Source organism: Crocodylus siamensis, chromosome 2, assembly GCF_052110815.1.
Source record: "Crocodylus siamensis isolate JL-2025a chromosome 2, ASM5211081v1, whole genome shotgun sequence".
Lineage (NCBI taxonomy): Eukaryota > Metazoa > Chordata > Crocodylia > Crocodylidae > Crocodylus > Crocodylus siamensis.
In genome coordinates, this window is record NC_143396.1 from 272513091 (window position 1) to 272530457 (window position 17367).

The 17367-nt window shown below is 48.4% G+C and overlaps 1 protein-coding gene across 6 annotated transcripts in view; it reads left to right on the top strand.

The window, feature by feature from the left end:
• EML1 (EMAP like 1) overlaps positions 1 to 17367 on the top strand; it is a 338018-nt gene that overhangs the window by 165115 nt on the left and 155536 nt on the right. For all 6 annotated transcript variants that reach the window (XM_090034008.1, XM_090034006.1, XM_090034003.1 and 3 more), the window contains 3 exons: positions 1834 to 1959; positions 2222 to 2353; positions 12407 to 12474. In XM_090034008.1, the coding sequence (XP_089890134.1) occupies positions 1834 to 1959; positions 2222 to 2353; positions 12407 to 12474 (326 nt within the window). The remainder of the gene's footprint in view (positions 1 to 1833; positions 1960 to 2221; positions 2354 to 12406; positions 12475 to 17367) is intronic.

The following is a 17367-nucleotide window of genomic DNA, read 5'->3' on the forward strand; positions in this document are numbered from 1 at the left end:
TCAAAATGCAGCTTCCCTTTCTTACAAAAATATTTAAGTAAAAATATCTCTTGGAATATAGTACTATGTCTAATTTTGAGCTACACTCTTCAGGAAGGATTTGGAAAGTTTAGAAAGAGTCTAATGCAGAGTGACAAAAATTATTAGGTCTGGGAAGCAAGCTTTATAAGGAGAGGCTAGAGTTTTTTAGTTTGGAGAAGAGAAGCAGACAGGGAGAGATGTTAATAACAGTCTTCAGATACCTCAGAGAGGATAGAAATGTGTTTTTTTTCTGTGCCCCTGCATGACAGGAAAAGGAGTGGGGGCTGGGAAGGCATGGGGGCTAAAGTACATGGTTGACAGCCCAGAGGTTGTAAGTTCAAGGCCACAGCAGAACCACTCACAGCACAGCCCTGTCAGATTCCAGTGAATCTGCAAATTCTGTTAAGTCAAGCATTGAAACAGAAAGTTGTGGTATCTCCATCTCTGGAAATTTTCAAGAGCAGCTTGCACAGACATTATTGGCAGTGGTAATATGGCCAGGGATGTTCCTGCCTTGAACAGGGGGCTGGACTAGATCAGGGGTCATCCAACCCCCAACATGCATGGCACAGGAAGGCATTTTATTTGGCACATGTGCCTCAGGGCAGATGGTGGGGAAGGAGGCAGGGCTGTTACCACAACAAGGATGGGGTATTTTGCAGCTCACCCGCTGTCCGCCCAGAAATGTGCAGTTAGCTGGGCTATGGCTCTGCATACCTTGGTACAGTGGCTTGTAGCCTCCCCACCCCCTGCTGCAAGCAGCCTGGGCTCTGCGGTGGGCTCTGCAGTGGGCAGCCTGGGCTCTGCGGTGGCCTGGCTTGTGGTTGGTGGCAGGTGCATCTGTGCCTCTAGGCAGATGGTGAGAAAGGGGCTGCAGCTGCGTTGCCAGAACAAGGATCGGGCCCTTTGCAGCTCCCCTGCTGTCCTCCCCTGGCACACAACATCTTACAAGTTGAGGTTGGTGCTTTTGGCACTCCAGCCAAAAATGTTGCCAACTCCTGAACTAGATGAACTTGAGAGGTGCCTTTGCCTTCCAGCCCTGCTTTCCTATGATCCCACTCTTGGCTGGACAGTGGGTCAGGTTTAACAGGAAAAGGGAGGAAATCCCCAGTCAGCCTATCTCCTCCTATCTTGGTGGTTAGAGGACCCTTCAGGGACTCAGTCCCCTCAGAATAAGATTGACCTAAAATGAATCTCTACTTGGGTAGGAACCCAACCTCCACCATAAGCTCTGTGTGTGGTTTGCATTATGCTACTTTTGTGTTTTCAGCACCGGTCACTAGACATACCTCACCTGAAGACTCGGGAGTGAAGTGCACAGGCTGGTTTAGGTTGCTTCTTAGCATGTGCAGTAGTCCAAGTCTAAGCAACGAAGGATCTTTAGATGAAGATGGACATGCTTTATGAGTCAAAGCACCTATGCAGCTGAGTTAAAATCACTACAGAAATTGTAACCTTTCAGTACCTGATTTACATAGTTTTAACTAAGCAAAGTTAATGTCTCAACAATATAATTTTTTTTGGCAGTGTTATAAAGACAGACCTTCAGCTGATGATAAATTGTCTAGTTCTATTGAAGGTAGTGGAACTATGATTGTTTATACCAATTAAGGACCTGCTCTCTAGTATTTTGCTTATTTTATATAAAAATGATATAGCCATGGATTTGACCTCATCCAAGGCTGTGCTACTTCTATAAAACATAATTTGTTAGACCAGATATCTGTAATTTTTTTTTGTTTTTTTACAAAAAACTGTTAAGAAGTAATTTTGTACAAATCTAACACGTCCATTTTTCTATTATAAATACAGATTCCAGAGCAATTTGGTCCAATCAGAACTGTAACAGAAGGAAAAGGTGATGTTGTTTTGATAGGCACTACTAGAAACTTTGTTCTACAAGGCACTCTATCAGGGGACTTTTTTCCAATTACCCAGGTAAGCAGTAGCCTCACAAGTTAATAGACTGCAAATATTTAAAAATGTACAAGAACAATAAAAGCAGTTATTTAATTTTATAAAAATACAACACTTTAGTTAGCAATTACAGAATTTGGTAATTATGCCTGTATCCAAAATAAAGAAAATTTTGACAGTTTGAATATATAAGCTAATTTGACCACATTCATTGGTATTCATTCTGGATTGAATATTGATGTGACTCTACATTTTTTGGAAAAATATATTTCTGTTTGTACAGGGACACACTGATGAGCTGTGGGGACTAGCCATCCATTCTGCTAAACCTCAGTTCTTCACTTGTGGTCATGACAAACATATTACACTCTGGGATGGCACCACCCATTGTCCTATCTGGAACAAAATCATAGAGGTATGTTCTAGTAAACCAAATTTTTATTTACAGAATAAAGTTTCTAACTAAATTTGGTGATATAAAAGTACTAATGAATTGCCTGTCAAGAATGACCGGAGGAAGGAGGGGCACCGCCACCCACCACCCTGTACAGCCGCTGCCTCCCAGGAGCAGGGGCAGGGAAGAAGCTTGCCCCTCCATTCCCCTCTGCCAGCACCCCACGCTGCTGCCGCCTCCAACATTGCTGGCCTCATCCCTCCACCCCTTGGCCCTGCTCCTTGGAGGCTGTGGAGTGCTGCCATGATGGCAGGAAGGGAGCGGGGGGGCAAGGCCAGTGGCCACCTCTGAGGAGCAGGGCTGGGGTGGGGTGGGGGACGAGGCCAGTACCGCCAGCCTTGCCCTCCTGCTCCATCCTCACTGTCATGGTGGCGCTCCACACTCTGATTGGCTGTTTCACTAACCAGTCAGAGTGCTCCAAGAGTTTTATGGAGAGACAGAGGGACTAAGCCCTTTATTCTATAAGAATTTTTTTTTAATATAAGGGGAGGAAAAGAATTATACTATAAGACAATAGTATACTTTCCTATAAGAATTTATGTTATAGAGAATGATGACCACAAAACTGAAATTAGCATATTTAGGCAGTTAAAAGTAATCTGATCACTAACCTAAGCAAGTTAAGTAGATGGAAACATTCACAGCTGATAGATGATGCAGCCTTCATAGAAAATAAATAATATTAAATAAATACATCTATTTTACAACATCCTTTGTTTTATTTTTAAAAGTGAGGTTATAATATTGCTTAACTGTATTTTAACAGTAAGCATTAAATGAGCTCAGTCATAGCGTTTGCTATGTATTCAACCTAGTTAGTCTTCATTTCCTCTCTTCCCATCTGATATGGGACATTTGTCTATCGATAATGAAGATATATAAGGATAGTGTGTGAACATTTTGCACATACTTTAGTTAAGCCACCAAATGATTCATTTGGGAACACATATGATATGTGATTATAAATTTTAATTTTGGTTATTTGTATGCAGAAATAAAAGCTGGTTTCCCAAAGCTTATTGGAATAGTTGGAGGACTTTTCAGACGTCTAGATCAGTGAGGACCAACCTTTTTTACAGGCATACAACAAATTAGCCCCATACCCTCACTGAGTATTCTGATCCCCTTCCTCTGCCCATTCTGCTGCTCTGCTTTTCTGCTCTGAGCTCCCTGACAGTTCTCTTCCTCTGCTTTCTACTTCCTACCCTGTGCTCCCTGCCTAAACTTATGCTTCCTTCCCTATCTGCTGCTGTACTGCTTGTCCCCCATCTGATCCATCTCATCCCACACACAGAGGCTGCCCATGCTACTTGTGGCACTTAAAATACTTTTGGTGCTATCTATATGAAATAAGCTAAAGATTCTCCTCTTCAACTATGAGACAATCACGATCACATCTTTCCAGCAGTCTGTATTTATAAATCTCATTTTACTGTAAACAGTGAGCATTTTTTTCATGTTGAGCTATGTCATATCTGTGCTGGGCCATGAGCTACACTTTTCACTTTCTTCTTTCTGTTGAAACTAGAAGTTCCATGGCCACCTAAGGTCTGAAACTTAAACCAAACTGCTAACAAGGCCCTTGAACCTCCACCTCAAATTTTACAAGTGGGACTTTTGAAGTAAAAACCTCTTCTCCCTGAATCTCAACTTCCATGCATTTCCTTCAGCCAACTGGTCCGTGTATTTACTTTAGATTTGTAGCTTTGTTTCTCTAATTATTATTAATATCTGAATTGTGTACTGCATCAGCCAGTCTTCTAGTTATAATTATCTATCCCTTTTGCTGATGTACTTTCCAGTTCCTAATGAAATACACTGACAGTGTGTAAAAAACCAGCTCAGTTAATCTCTCACTCCCAGACTTCAAGAGTTAGCAGATGTGCAATTTCTGTAGTTCATCATTTGCACTGTAGCTATCACTTACGTGGCAACAAAAAACTGGGCAGCATGTACTGGACGTTTATTTGCATTGAGAGAGAGATCTGTCAAGACCTGAGTCAAGTGCTTTGATTCGGAGTCTGTCTGGTTAGTTCTAGAACAGAGACGGGCAGTTATTTTGGGCTGAGGGACTGTGACAGGGCAGGACCTAGAGGTGCCGTGAACTCCTCTAACGCCCCCTACCGTGTCAAGTCAGTGTCAACGCACCCTCACCATCTCGCCCGCAACGTCTTTGATGTCTTAAGTGTTTAGGGGAGGCTGCCTTTTCTATCTACTTTGATATGGTGCCCTGATGTATCTTGGCCAATGCTCTGTCTAGTTGCCCCAGTACACTCCAGCCCTAGGGGCTACACGTGGCTCCTACCACCCCTGGTACCACGCCCCAAGTCTTGCAGATGGACCGGACATTGTCTAGTCAATTACTGTTGCCCGTGCCCTCACGGACGCTCTCCAGGCTTGTCTCCCGCACCCTTGCAGACGCTCTCTGGGCTTGTCTTATACTCGTGACCCACACCGGGGCCTTTCTCTGTTCCCACGCCCACACTGGGGCCTAGCCTCATGATCCCTGCCCGCACTGGGGCTTCTCACAATCCCACAATCGAGGCTCAGGTGGCCATAGCCGTGCCTGGCCCCCAGACCCCCTTCTCGAGTCTTATGCCCCACTGGGGCTTCTCACAGTCGAGACTCAGGTGGCCATAGCTGTGCCTGGCCCCCAAACCCCCTTCTTGGGTCTGGAGTGAGAGTCCTCTGGGGCTTCTCGCCTGCATCCGCACTGGGGCTTCTCGCCTGCGCCCTCTCTGGCACCAGGAACCCCCACACCGCTGTGGAGCCCCTGTGAGGCCTCCTCCAACCCCTACAGCCTCACCCGGTCCTCCGGTAAACAGTAAACACAAACAACCAACATAATAACACAAGTCAATCGGCTGTAACTCAAACATAAGCCTCCTGGCTAAAGCCTTCTCTCCAACAACCGTTCTCGAATCCACACCATATCACACCCGTAACTAATGACTTATACCTCCAGGCCTTTCTCCTTTTTTTCCCCTTCAGGGTCAAGCTCTTTTCCTCAGCCTAACTGTGCCCCTTCAATCCAGCTGCCGGTCAGGAGAGAGAGGGAGAGCACCCACAGCCTCCTGTCTCTGTTTTATGGTGGTCAGCCCTGCCCCTTCTGGTCAGCTGACCCACCAGGTGTTGGCCCTTAGCTCCTCCTGGTTGCCCCTAGCAACCAATAGCTGAGCCCATGCTACTGTATTTCACTAGCAGGCACCTTAGTGCCCTGCTACAGGGATGTTTACCCATTTTTGGTAAGCTGACAAGGGCTGCATGGGTAGCCCTGCGCCTTGGTAGGTGCCCCGCCCCCTCGACAGGTGCCCCAACCCCCATGTCACCATCTTGGGACCAATGTCCCAATGTCTTGGGACCAAGGTCCCAGGGCCAGCACTGGTGGGCCCAGAGCTGGGCGCAGGCTGGCAGGGGTCTGTAGAGCTGGGCTGGGCAGGGCTGCACCAGCAGAGAGAGCGGGGTGCTGGCCTGGGTCCATAGAGCCCCTGCCGGCTGGGACCCTGTATTCCTGCTGCCCTGCTCTGGGCCCCACGAGCGCTGGCCTCAGGACACTGATGTGGGCCCCGTGCACCCGCTTATTCCCAATGCCCCCCAACCGCATGGTACAGGCCAATGGCAGCCCGCAGCCCTGACCCTGCGCTCACCGGCAGTGAAACAAGCTGGTGCTGAGTGTGGGGAAAAGCACACCCCTGGCCCCCCCCCGCTTGCCGCTCTGGGCAGTGTTTGCCACTGCCACCTCTGTGCTGCCCAGCGTGCAAGCTCCAGGCAGGCAGCAGCAGCCAACACTGTCCAGCACAGCAAGTGGGGGGCGCGGGCTGCAGCTGCTGCCGCCATAGCGCAGGCCCGACAGGCGAGCCTGGAGCTGGCAGTGGGGCTGGGTTACAAGCTGGTGCTGAGTGTGGGTAAAAGCGGCCCCTCACCCACCCTGTACCTGGCGCCCCATGCTGCAGCTGCCCCATGCTGCAGCCACTTGCAGCCTGGGTGGGTGTTTGCCCAGCTTGCCCTGGAGTGGTGGCAGGTGGATTGGGGCTCCACTTCTGTCTCCAGTCCACTTGCCTCCACTTCAGTGGAGGTTGGGCAGACACCAGCCTGAGCTCCCTCCTCTGCTTTTTCCCTCCCCCATCCTGAGACAGCACTTGGGGTGGGATGAGGTGGGGCAAGTCTGCAGCAGCCCAGCCACTGGAGCAAACAGAAGTTAACATAGGCGTTTTGGAGCGCCTTCATTTGAACCCTCATGCAATGCAGGTTAATTTGGTGCACAACTGGAGCACTCTGTAGCCATGGTCTTCTGTTAGGGCACGACTGTAGAGCATTTCAAAGGGGCCAATTGCACAACATATATCATTTCTGTGTGTACCTACAGTTCTGTTTTCAGATCTGACAGTGGACTATCTGTAAATTCAGTGTGGAGGAACTTGTTTTCCTTCCTTGTTTCTCAGCCTGTTTTTCTCTTGTGCTGCAATCTAGTGTCTAAGGACTAGCAGAAGGCAGTGTAGATTTACACCTGTGTAGACTAACTACATCAAAGATGTATAGCATAAGCATTTGTAAGCAGAGGGCTTGCTTCATCAGCTGCTGTGAAGGAACTGCAGGAAGCAAAGCTACTAAATAGAAAGTAGTGACTAGAATGCAAGAGGAGGGAGGACAGTACTGAGAGAGGCAAGGTGGGTAGAAGAGAGAAAAACAAAGCAGTTAATTAATTGAGGGACATGGGCCTTATAAAAACTCATCCAGGTAATGGCATCAGAATCCATAGTCTCAGTTTAGACTATACTTAACACAGCCCACAAGCTACTTGGCTAGTAGCAATCTGAACAGCTAATGAGCTCATCAAATCTGAAGATGGCATGTTACTTACAGTATGGACCTCCCATCAGTGGAGCAGGAAATATGCTGCACAAGGACTTCAGAACTTGCTGAATGTGCTGCTAAAGAACTTCATCCCCTCAGGATGACAGCTGCTTCTCAGGACCTGGACTGCTTTTAATTATCTAAGAATGGGCGTTGGACGGTTTAAGGCAAACTTGCACTCTTAAGGCCTCTCCAGTGATGCTGGCTACAGCTGTGGTACACAAGCTCAGATGGCTGACCATGTTCATAGGTTCATAAATGTAGGGTTGGAAGGGACCTGAGCAGATCATCAAGTCTGACCCCCTGCCCTGGGCAGGAAAGAATACTGGGCTTATGACCCCTGGTAAGTTTAAGCTCATATGGCCCAGCTATGTAGTTACCAAGCCTACTTTTAAGGTAGAAGCCAGCACCACTTCCCTTGGAAGCTGGTTCCAGATCCTGACTGCCCTGACAGTGAAGTAGTGCCTCCTGATGTCTAGCCTGAACCTACTTCCAATCAACTTGTAGCTGTTATTCCTTGTTACTCCAGGTGGCGCTTGGGGGAACAGGGACTCACCCATTCCCCTCTGGTCCCCCTTGATAAGTTTATAGACAGCCACCAGATCCCCTCTCAGCCTTTTCTTGTGAAGGCTGAACAGGTTCAGGTCCCATAGCCTCTCCTCGTAGGGTCTGCCCTGCTGTCCCCGGATCATGTGAGTGGCCCTCCTCTGGACCCTCTTGATGCTGGCCACATCCCTCCTGAAGTGCGGTGCCCAGAACTGGACACAGTACTCCAACTGTGGCCTGACCTGTGTTGCATATTGGGGGAAGATCACCTCCTTGAACCTGCTCGTGATGCATCTAAGGTGTGGTTAGCCTTGCTGACCTCGTCCTCATATTGGCAGCCCATGTTCATTTTAGAATTGGTGATGACTCCAAGATCTCTTTCTGCCACTGTGCTTTTGAGAAGGGAGTTCCCCAGCCTATAGGTGTGCTGCTGGTTCTTACTGCACAAGTACAGTACCCTGCACTTGTCAGTATTGAATCCCATCCTATTCACATTTGCCTACCCCTGTAACCTGTCCAGGTGCAGTTGTATCCTGTCCCTCCCTTCTAGTGTGCCCACCTCGCCCCAAATCTTGGTGTTGTCAGCGAATTTGAACAGGGTGCTTTTCACCCCTCGTCCAAGTCGCTAATAAAGAAATTGAACAGCACGGGCCCGAGGACTGAGCCCTGGGGGACTCCACTGCCCACCTCCCTCCAGGTTGTATATGACCCACCCACCACTCTCTGGGTGTGGCCCGCTAGCCAATTTGCATCAATACCATGGTCGCCTAGCTTTTTAATAAGAATGAGGTGGGAGACAGTGGGTGCCAAACAGGGATGGGGGACAATCCCTGCTGTCCCCCACTGCCCTGCACTGCAGGTGGGGCTCTGTCATGAGCCCCCAGTTGCCACTCCTGCAGCTGGTGAGTGTGAGGCTTTTTTTTTAATGTGCTGGAAAGCTGGGACCAGGTGGGGGATAGGGCCGGGCAGGGCAGCCATGAGGGCTTCTCCCACAACTCCTCCAGCTATGCCTGCCTTTGCCCAGTGGGGGGAGCTGCAGGGGCTATGCCCTGCTGCTGCTTGCCCAGCCAGCATGGGGTGCGATGCAGTGCAGGCGTGGCTCGCTCCAGGCAGCAGTAGGGCATAGCCTCTGCTCCCAGCGCTGCTGCACCTGTATCAGTGCTGGGAGCAGGGGCTCTTCTTTTTTGCCACTTGCCAGCCGGCGCAGACCATGCAGCATGTGGGTGTGATGGCTCTGGAAGCAGGAGCTGTGCCCTCCTGCTGCTGCCCCCTTCTGTCTGGAGTGAGCCTCACCTGCATCCCGCTCCATACCAACCTGGCTGGGCAAGTGGCAGCAGGGCAGAGCCCCAGCTCCCAGTGCTGCCACGCCCATATCCCACACCCCCCCCTCCCCAAGTAACATGCCCCCCATCCCGGCTTGGCAGCTTGTTCCAGCCCCGATCCCTCCCTCCTCCAAACTCATTCCCTCCCCCTTCCCCCAACCCCGACAGACTTACCAGCTGGAGGCAGCTGTCAGCTGTCTATTTAATCTATGGCTGAATCTCCAACCTGGCTGAATCTTTTCTGAATAAATTTGGATGCTTTGAATCGATTTGCAACTTTTACTTGGTCTCCCGATTCTCTTCAGAATCGGAGTTTCAGTCCCTGAATTGGGCTGAATCTTCTCTGAATCGAATCAGCTACCAAAGCTTCGCGCTGCCCTAGTGCTCAGTGCAGCAGTTGAGGGAGGAGCACAAGTTCACTGTACAGTGATGGAGGGGAATGCCTGCATAGTGCAGCAGGGCAGCTATCCATGCAGCATGCAGCTTGGGTGGGGTGGCTTGTGGTGGTGTGGCCCACAGGGCATGGTCCCCAGTCGCATAGAAGTTGGACAGCCCTGAGTTAAAAGCTGAGTCCATGATAGGGCAGAGTTTTTCCGCATGTATCTCTGCTGTCATCTTAAAAACAAGATTGAAAATTCAGTTGGTTATGAGTTAATTTTAGGCTTAATTTATAAATATTTACATAGAACTTTGAAGACATAAACATGATAAGAATATTATTATTATTAGTGAAACTATGAAAATCTACTTGAACCATGTTTTATTCTTTCACAATTGTCTTGTTTTGACTGTAGTAGCAGTGCAGTTTGTTAAAGTCAAGGACTCTTAAAATAAATTCACGTAGCCAGATTTTTATGACAATAAACCAGTCCTCCAAATAGTCTTTGCTTGATTAAAGTAGGTTTTCAGCTATCAGTCATCTTGACAATCTTCTCGTCGTCTACTTTGAAGCATCTTGGAGACCTTATTTCACAAAACTGACTTCTTATCAGGAGTGAATGAATCTTTCATTTGACACTATAGTCTTTCTGAGTCGCAAAGAACTTTTATCAAAATGAATGTTTAATGGTGACATGGTTCAGCAGCATGTTGTCATTCAGGTTGAAATCTTCATTTAAGCTCATTTCTAATGCAAGTAAGATCACAGAATTTACTATTTGGATTAGTACATAAAGAACTCTGGAGAATTAACAAATTTTATTTTATGGGATAGCAATGATTTGACTACATAAATGTAGAAATCATGCATGTTAGCAACCCACATCCACTTTAAGAACAGATTCCAAAAACATCTCTTCTACCCCTAGAAATTAAAGAAAACCTCATTTAAAACCAGCCACTAGAGCACAGGTGGGCAATTACGTGGGCTGAAGGGCTACTTAGGAAGTTTTAGTGAGCTGGGTCAGCTTCTCCACCCCTCTCCTCCTCCTGCCCTCCCCCCGCCCTGCTGTCAGCTCACTAAAACTCCCTAAATGGCTCTGCTCCACCCTGGGCTCGGTGGCTGGGATAGGGCCACAGGTGGGTGGGGAGTGGCATCCAGGAGTGGGATGGGCAGGCGGAGCCAGTGCTTGGATTGCAGGGCTGTGACAGAGCAGGGCCAGGGCCCAGGACAGAGCCACAATCCTCTCCCTGCTTGCCCCTGCAGTGGGCACTGGTTCCATGGGCAGGGGAGTGGATTGTGGCTTGGCCCATGCTGTCACCACCCAGTGCTCCCAGAGTCTCCCTGGAGACCAGCCAGGACCTGGGCAGGCAGGGCACACAGGCAGGCGGATGGGATGGGGCCACAGGTGGGTAGGGAGCTCCATCCAGGAGTGGGATGGGTGGGCAGGGCTGGGGCCTGGATCTTGGGTGGCGGCAATGCAGGGCCAGGGCAGAGCCATGATCTGCTCCCTACATGCCCCTGCCAGCACCCATTGCAGGGACGTTCAGACCCCAGATCGTGGCTCTGCCCCAGACCCCAGCCCTGTGTTTTCACCACCCGGTGATTCCTCCCCATGATTCTGCCCTGACTTTCCTGCGCCCATGCCGCTCCTGGATGCCACTACCAGCCTGCTTGCAGCCCCATCCACCCAGCTGTGTGCCCTGCCCAAGTGAATCTTGCTTCCAGTGGTTGGTGTGGGGTGGACAGGCTGGAGTGCCTGGGCAGTGGGGCTGGGGCTCAGTGGTGGCAGCTAGAAGGAGCCACCACTGCTGGAACTGCTGAGAAGTCAGTCCAGCCACAGTGCCACCTTAGCCTCTCTGCATGCCAGTGTGTGATGGGACTGGTTGTACGCACCATAGCCCAGGTTGCCCCCATGCCTGGGTTGGGCGAGACCACGGGACCCGCCACGGGCTGGACAAAAATCCCTTGGCAGGCCCAATGCAGCCCATAAGCTGTATTTTGCCTACTCCTACACTGATAGCAAGGCAAGTGAAGACTGATATATGCCAGAGTAGATCTACCATATTTACTACTGTATGAGCAATGACTCATAACTACAAATAAAGGCGCAGATGATTTTTTGCAAGGTTGCTTTTTGATTCCCTGCTTAGCCCTTTATTTAAAGTATGATAAAAATCTGCAAAATGTGTTAACTGCATATGCTAGGATTTTCTTCTCTAACTCATAGAATTCTGTGGTTCATTTTGTGTAGCTTGATATAAATGGAACGAGATTGCTTGATTATATTTTTCAGATTTCTTTTAAATGACAGGTAAAGTATTGTAAGGCTACCCATACATCCATAATAATGTCCTACCAGGTATGCTTAAACTTTTATGCAAGCTTTCACAGAGCTGTCGCTGGCCAGGCACTGCAAAGAGATCTAATTTCTGGGAGCAAAGTCAGGCTCTCCATTTGCACTCACTCCATTTTATCTGATATATGATATGTTCAGCAATAAAATTTATCTACTCACTCATCCTTCAGGCTATAGGTAAACTGCCTGCCACCTACAGGTTAGACATTTATAAAACTAAATGACATCTGATTGAATAATTCATTCAGTTGGTTTTCCCTTTGTGATTTCTCCAAAACTGGCTTTTATAAGGTTTGTTTGTTTGAAATTACTTGTCAAATAGTTCTTAAATTTGATTGCGCACCAAGGAAAACAGTAATTTTTATATAGGAAAAGCCTACATTTTTAGTGAATTTCAAAATGTAAGCCATTTTTTTTCAACCCTAAACAAAGGATTTTACTTGAAGCAAAACATGAACAACAGGGACTATGTCTGTTTCTGAATAACCAGTTTTAAAACATGTTGTTATACATTTATAATCAGGCAAAGTAATATTTCCTTTGAAACATTATAGGATCCAGCACAGTCTTCTGGTTTTCATCCTTCAGGGTCTGTTGTTGCAGTGGGGACGTTAACTGGAAGGTAAGATGTACACTTGCATTGGCTGTTCATAAATACAGTGCAACTTTCCTGCTCACAAAAAACAAAGCTCATGGTCTCCTTAGAATTGGGTACATACATGTTCTCACTGGTGCATGTATCTCATGTCCCTAAGTTTTAACCAGAAACTTCTGGCATGCTCTAAAACAGGTGCTCAACCTCTGGTCCACAGGCCAGATGCAGTGGCTCTGCATGCTGCATCTAACACACATAGCTCCCCACAGGTCAGGACATTTGGTAGCAGGGGAATTCTGGCCATTAATATGGTCTCACTCCCCCCTGCCAAATTCCCAAACCGCATGCAGCTGGTTGGGGCTGGACTAGGCCGGGCCAGGCTATGATCCCTTCCCATGAGGGACTGGGCTGGGCCACACTGTCCCTTCTCCCCCTACCCCGTTCCATGCTGAGCCATGCCTCCTTTCCTCCCATTGGAGCTAACTTGGGACCTGGCCGGGGGGCGGTTGCCCCAATTCACCCTCCTGCTGCCAGCTGGTGCCCACTGTGTCTGCCTTGGTGCTAGATTGGCAACACCAGGTAGATCTGGCCCACAAATGAACTGGACACTGCCAATCCAGCCTGCCAGGCAATAAGGTTGAGCACCTCTGCTCTAAAACCCTGTCTTGCGTAGGCATAAAGGGTAGTGCATGCTTCTTATTCTTCTCAATCACCTGGCTTCTTTTCTCGGTCTGCTTTGCAGCCTACACCATATTCAAAGCCTGTGCGTAGTTTCTACCTCTTACTTTATTGCTTTTCTCATTATGTTCCCCCCTTTCTTCCTTTTGGGAGTGAAGGGTGAGCATTTTCAGCCTTCAGGCTGGGGGTGGGGCTGGAGCCTTATTTCTCCCCTTATTGTCCTTTATTTGAGCAGTACCATGAAAGCCTTACTTTTGTGGGTTTTTTTCTTTTATTTCATCCTTTACCAGCAGCCTTTTTTCTTACTTATGAGTCTTTGTCACATTTTCTGGAACCAATAGAACTGTTCCTTTTTTTGGCAATGCCATCACCAAAGCATGTGCAGCTTTATTTCTGCCCTTCCTGCAAAGTGGTAATCCCTGCTTTGGACAGCCATGGCCCTTGTTTTATACCATATGGGTTTCATAGTATCTAGGGTCGGAAGGGACCTGAGTAGATCATCTAGTCCGACCCCCCGCCATGGCAGGAAAGATTACTGGGGTCAAATGACCCCAGCAAGGTGTGCATCTAACCTCCTCTTAAAGACCCCCAGGGTAGGGGCCAGCACCACTTCTCTTGCAAGTTGGTTCCAGATCCTAGCTGCCCTGACTGTGAAGTAGCGCCTCCTGATATCTAACCTAAACCTACCCTCTGCCAGCTTGTGACAGTTATTCCTGGTCACTCCTGGAAGTGCTCGGGGGAACAGGGACTTCCCCAGTACCTGACTGATCCCCCCTGACTAGTTTGTAACAGGCCATTAGATCCCCCCTCAGCCTTCTCTTCTGGAGGCTGAACAGGTTCAGGTCCTGTAGCCTGTCCTCATAGGGCCTGCCCTGCTGCCCCCTGATCATACGAGTGGCCCTCCTCTGGACCCTCTCCATGTTGTCCACATCCCTCTTGAAGTGCAATGCCCAGAACTGGATGCAGTACTCTAGCTGCAGCCTGACCAGTGCCGCACAGGGGGGGAGGATCACCTCCTTGGACCTGCTTGAGATGCATCTGTGGATGCATGACAAGGTGCGGTTGGCCTTCCTGACTGCATCCCCACACTGCCGGCCCATGTTCATCCTGGAGTCAATGATGACTCCAAGATCCTTTTCTGCCTCTGTACTGACAAGAAGGGAGTTCCCCAGCCTGTAAGTATGGAGCCAGTTGAGTATGGAGCCAGTTGTTCCTCCCCAGGTGCATCACTTTGCACTTGTCAGTGTTGAATCCCATCCTGTTCTCATCCGTCCACCCTTGTAACCTGTCTAGGTCCGATTGTAGCCTATTGCTCCCTTCTAGAGTGCCCACATCCCCCCACATCTTAGTGTCATCAGCAAATTTGAAAATTTGAACAGGGTGCTTTTTTCCCCCTCGTCCAAGTCACTGATGAAGATGTTGAACAGTGCGGGCCCGAGGACAGAGCCCTGGTGAACCCCACTGCCCACATCCCTTCAGGCTGAAAATGACCCATTCACCACCGCTGTCTGGGTACGGCCCTCCAGCCAGTTGGCAATCCAATTGACTCTGTGGGTATCGACACCACAGTTCCCCAGTTTCTTAATGAGAACAGGGTGAGAGACAGTGTCAAAGGCCTTCCAAAAGTCCAGGAAGACTATGTCCACTGCTACCCCTCCATCTAATGATTTGGTGATCTGATCATAGAAGGCCATCAGGTTGGTCTGACAGGACCTGCCACTGATGAACCCCTCATGGATGTGTGCCAGCATAATTTTCTCGAACAGCTTGCCTAGGATCAAACTAAGACTAACTCGCCTGTAGTTTCCTGGGTCCTTCTTCTTCCCCTTTTTGAAGATGGGAACCACGATGGCCCTCTTCCAGTCCTCTGGCACCACACCAGAGCACCACGAGTGCTCGTAAAGCCGTGCCAGGGGTCCTGCAATGACCTCAGCCAATTCCTTTAGTACTCTAGGGTGGAGATTGTCCGGACCGGCTGACTTGAACACGTCCAGTCCCTCCAGAAGCTCCCTAACTAGTTCCTCACTAACCCTTGGCCCAGGTGTGCCTCCCCTGAGGTCTGAGGGGGGCCCAGCGGGGGAGTGGCTGTTCCGGTCCCTGCTTAGGAAGATGGAGGCAAAGAAATCGTTAAATATGTTGGCTTTGTCTGGTGTGATGACCAAATTTCCTAACGCGTCCTGCAGGGGCCCCACATTATCCGGAACCTTCTTTTTACCCCCTATGTATTTAAAGAAGGACTTCTTATTGTCCTTAATCTGGGAAGCTAGTCCTAATTCCATCTCTGCCTTGGCCTTCCTGACTGCCCCCCTACAATCCCCAAGCAACTGCAGTATAGTCATCCCTGGTGATGTCCCCTCCTTTCCATTGGGTGTACGCCTCCCTTTTAGCTAGGAGACATTCCCGGATGCTTTTGGTGAGCCATGGGGGCTTGTGTGCCCTCCTGCTCCCTTTGATCCTCATTGGGATTACCTCTCTTTGGGCTTGGAGGATCGTCTCCTTGAGGAGCGACCACTCTCCTTGGACACCTGGCTCCCCTCCCCTCTGGGACCTCAGTGCTTCCCTGACTATTCTCCTTAGCTCACTGAATTTTGCCCTCCTGAAATCTAGGGTTGCTGCCTTGCTGCAGGCATTTGCCAACTTGCACTGGATGGTGAATTTCAGCAGGCGAATCCTACATCCTCAAGAGATACACAATACATGTAGATTCTTCAAATCTAGGACCAGAAGGGAAAAAGAGAGGAAGCCTTGAAATGTTCCTCTTAGATTAGGCCATATAGGTAGCCTCAGATCAGGTCCAGCACTGGAGTCAGCCTAGAACAGGGGTGGGCAATTATTTTGGGTGGAAGGCCACTTACTGAGTTTTTGGCAAGCCATCAAGGGCTGCATGACAGGCAGCCAGGGGCAGATAACTCTTAATTTTCTAAATTTTTTAGGGGCCCTGCAGGCTGGATAGAATGGCCTGGCAGGCCACATCCGGCCCACGGGCCACATTTTGCCCACCCCTGACTTAGAACAATGTCTCTGTTTTACTCTCTTTCCTCGGCACTGGCGAGCTCAGTGCTCTGGATCATGCTCCAGAATCCCACCCCAACCAGGATCTCGGCAGCATATCAAATCATCTTACCCAACACTAACACCAAAATCTTTCCTCCATGGCTGCTCCTCTCAACTTCAGTAGGATCTGAATGAGTTGTTTATATTGCCATAGAGCCCTAGTCATGAACCTATTGGGTTAGGCCCTGGTCCCAGAACCTATATACATCCTATGCAAATATAGGATGAAAAGCTAGTCCTGGTTCCAGAAATTTCAGTATAAAACAAGAGCCAACAAACTGACACAGGGAAGTATAAACAAAGCTATGGGATCATATTGGTCCACAGTGTATCAGAATACCAGCTTCCAAACCCCTAATTTTTTATAAACATTGCAAAAAAGGAGAATTTTAAAGAGGGATTGCAAATGTGTACACGGATATTTTTTCAGACATATGGGACACATCGTTCCTCATCTAAAAATGTCATGAGCATTGTTTAATTAATTATAATACAGTAGAAGCCACAACTGAATTTTAGCTAGAGTCTCATTGTGCTAAGCATTGTTCATATAATGTCAGACAGTTTCTGCCTTATGAGCTTCAGCTTAAATAGATAACACAGATAACCAGAGAGGGAAAAAGTGATTAGCACCGTTATATAGAGTTAAGAGAGGCACACGCAATTGGTAGCCATTTCTTTATTTGCACCCATTTTTCTTCAGTCATAACACTCTATTCAAGTACAGAGCCTTGGGCTCAAAAAAGGCACTACATTTACTCACTGTTCATTTTCTAGAACTCAGCTTGAGTTAATCAACATGAACAATGTTCATTAACTACAGAAACAGCTACCCTTAAGCATTGCACCTCATTAAGGCTCTTGTTATGGAAGGTTTCTTCTTCCTCTAATAGCAACCTCAAAATTGAAAGGAGCTAGTCAGTTGAATTGTTTTAGAAGCCTTGAAGTTGACTACTTCTAGTAGTTTCACAAATTATGCAGATACTCAACATATAGTTGAGTTATAAGGTAGACAGTGGGGCTGAAAAGTGCTGTGCACAGACAATTGATCTGATATGCAAGTAACCAGTGTTTATTATATTGTGATCAATAAGTAACACATTAGGACTAGCACTGTGTTATTGAAGATATGCAATACTAGCCAATTGCCCATCAAGAACGACGGGGTGGGGGAGCATGTGGGGATGG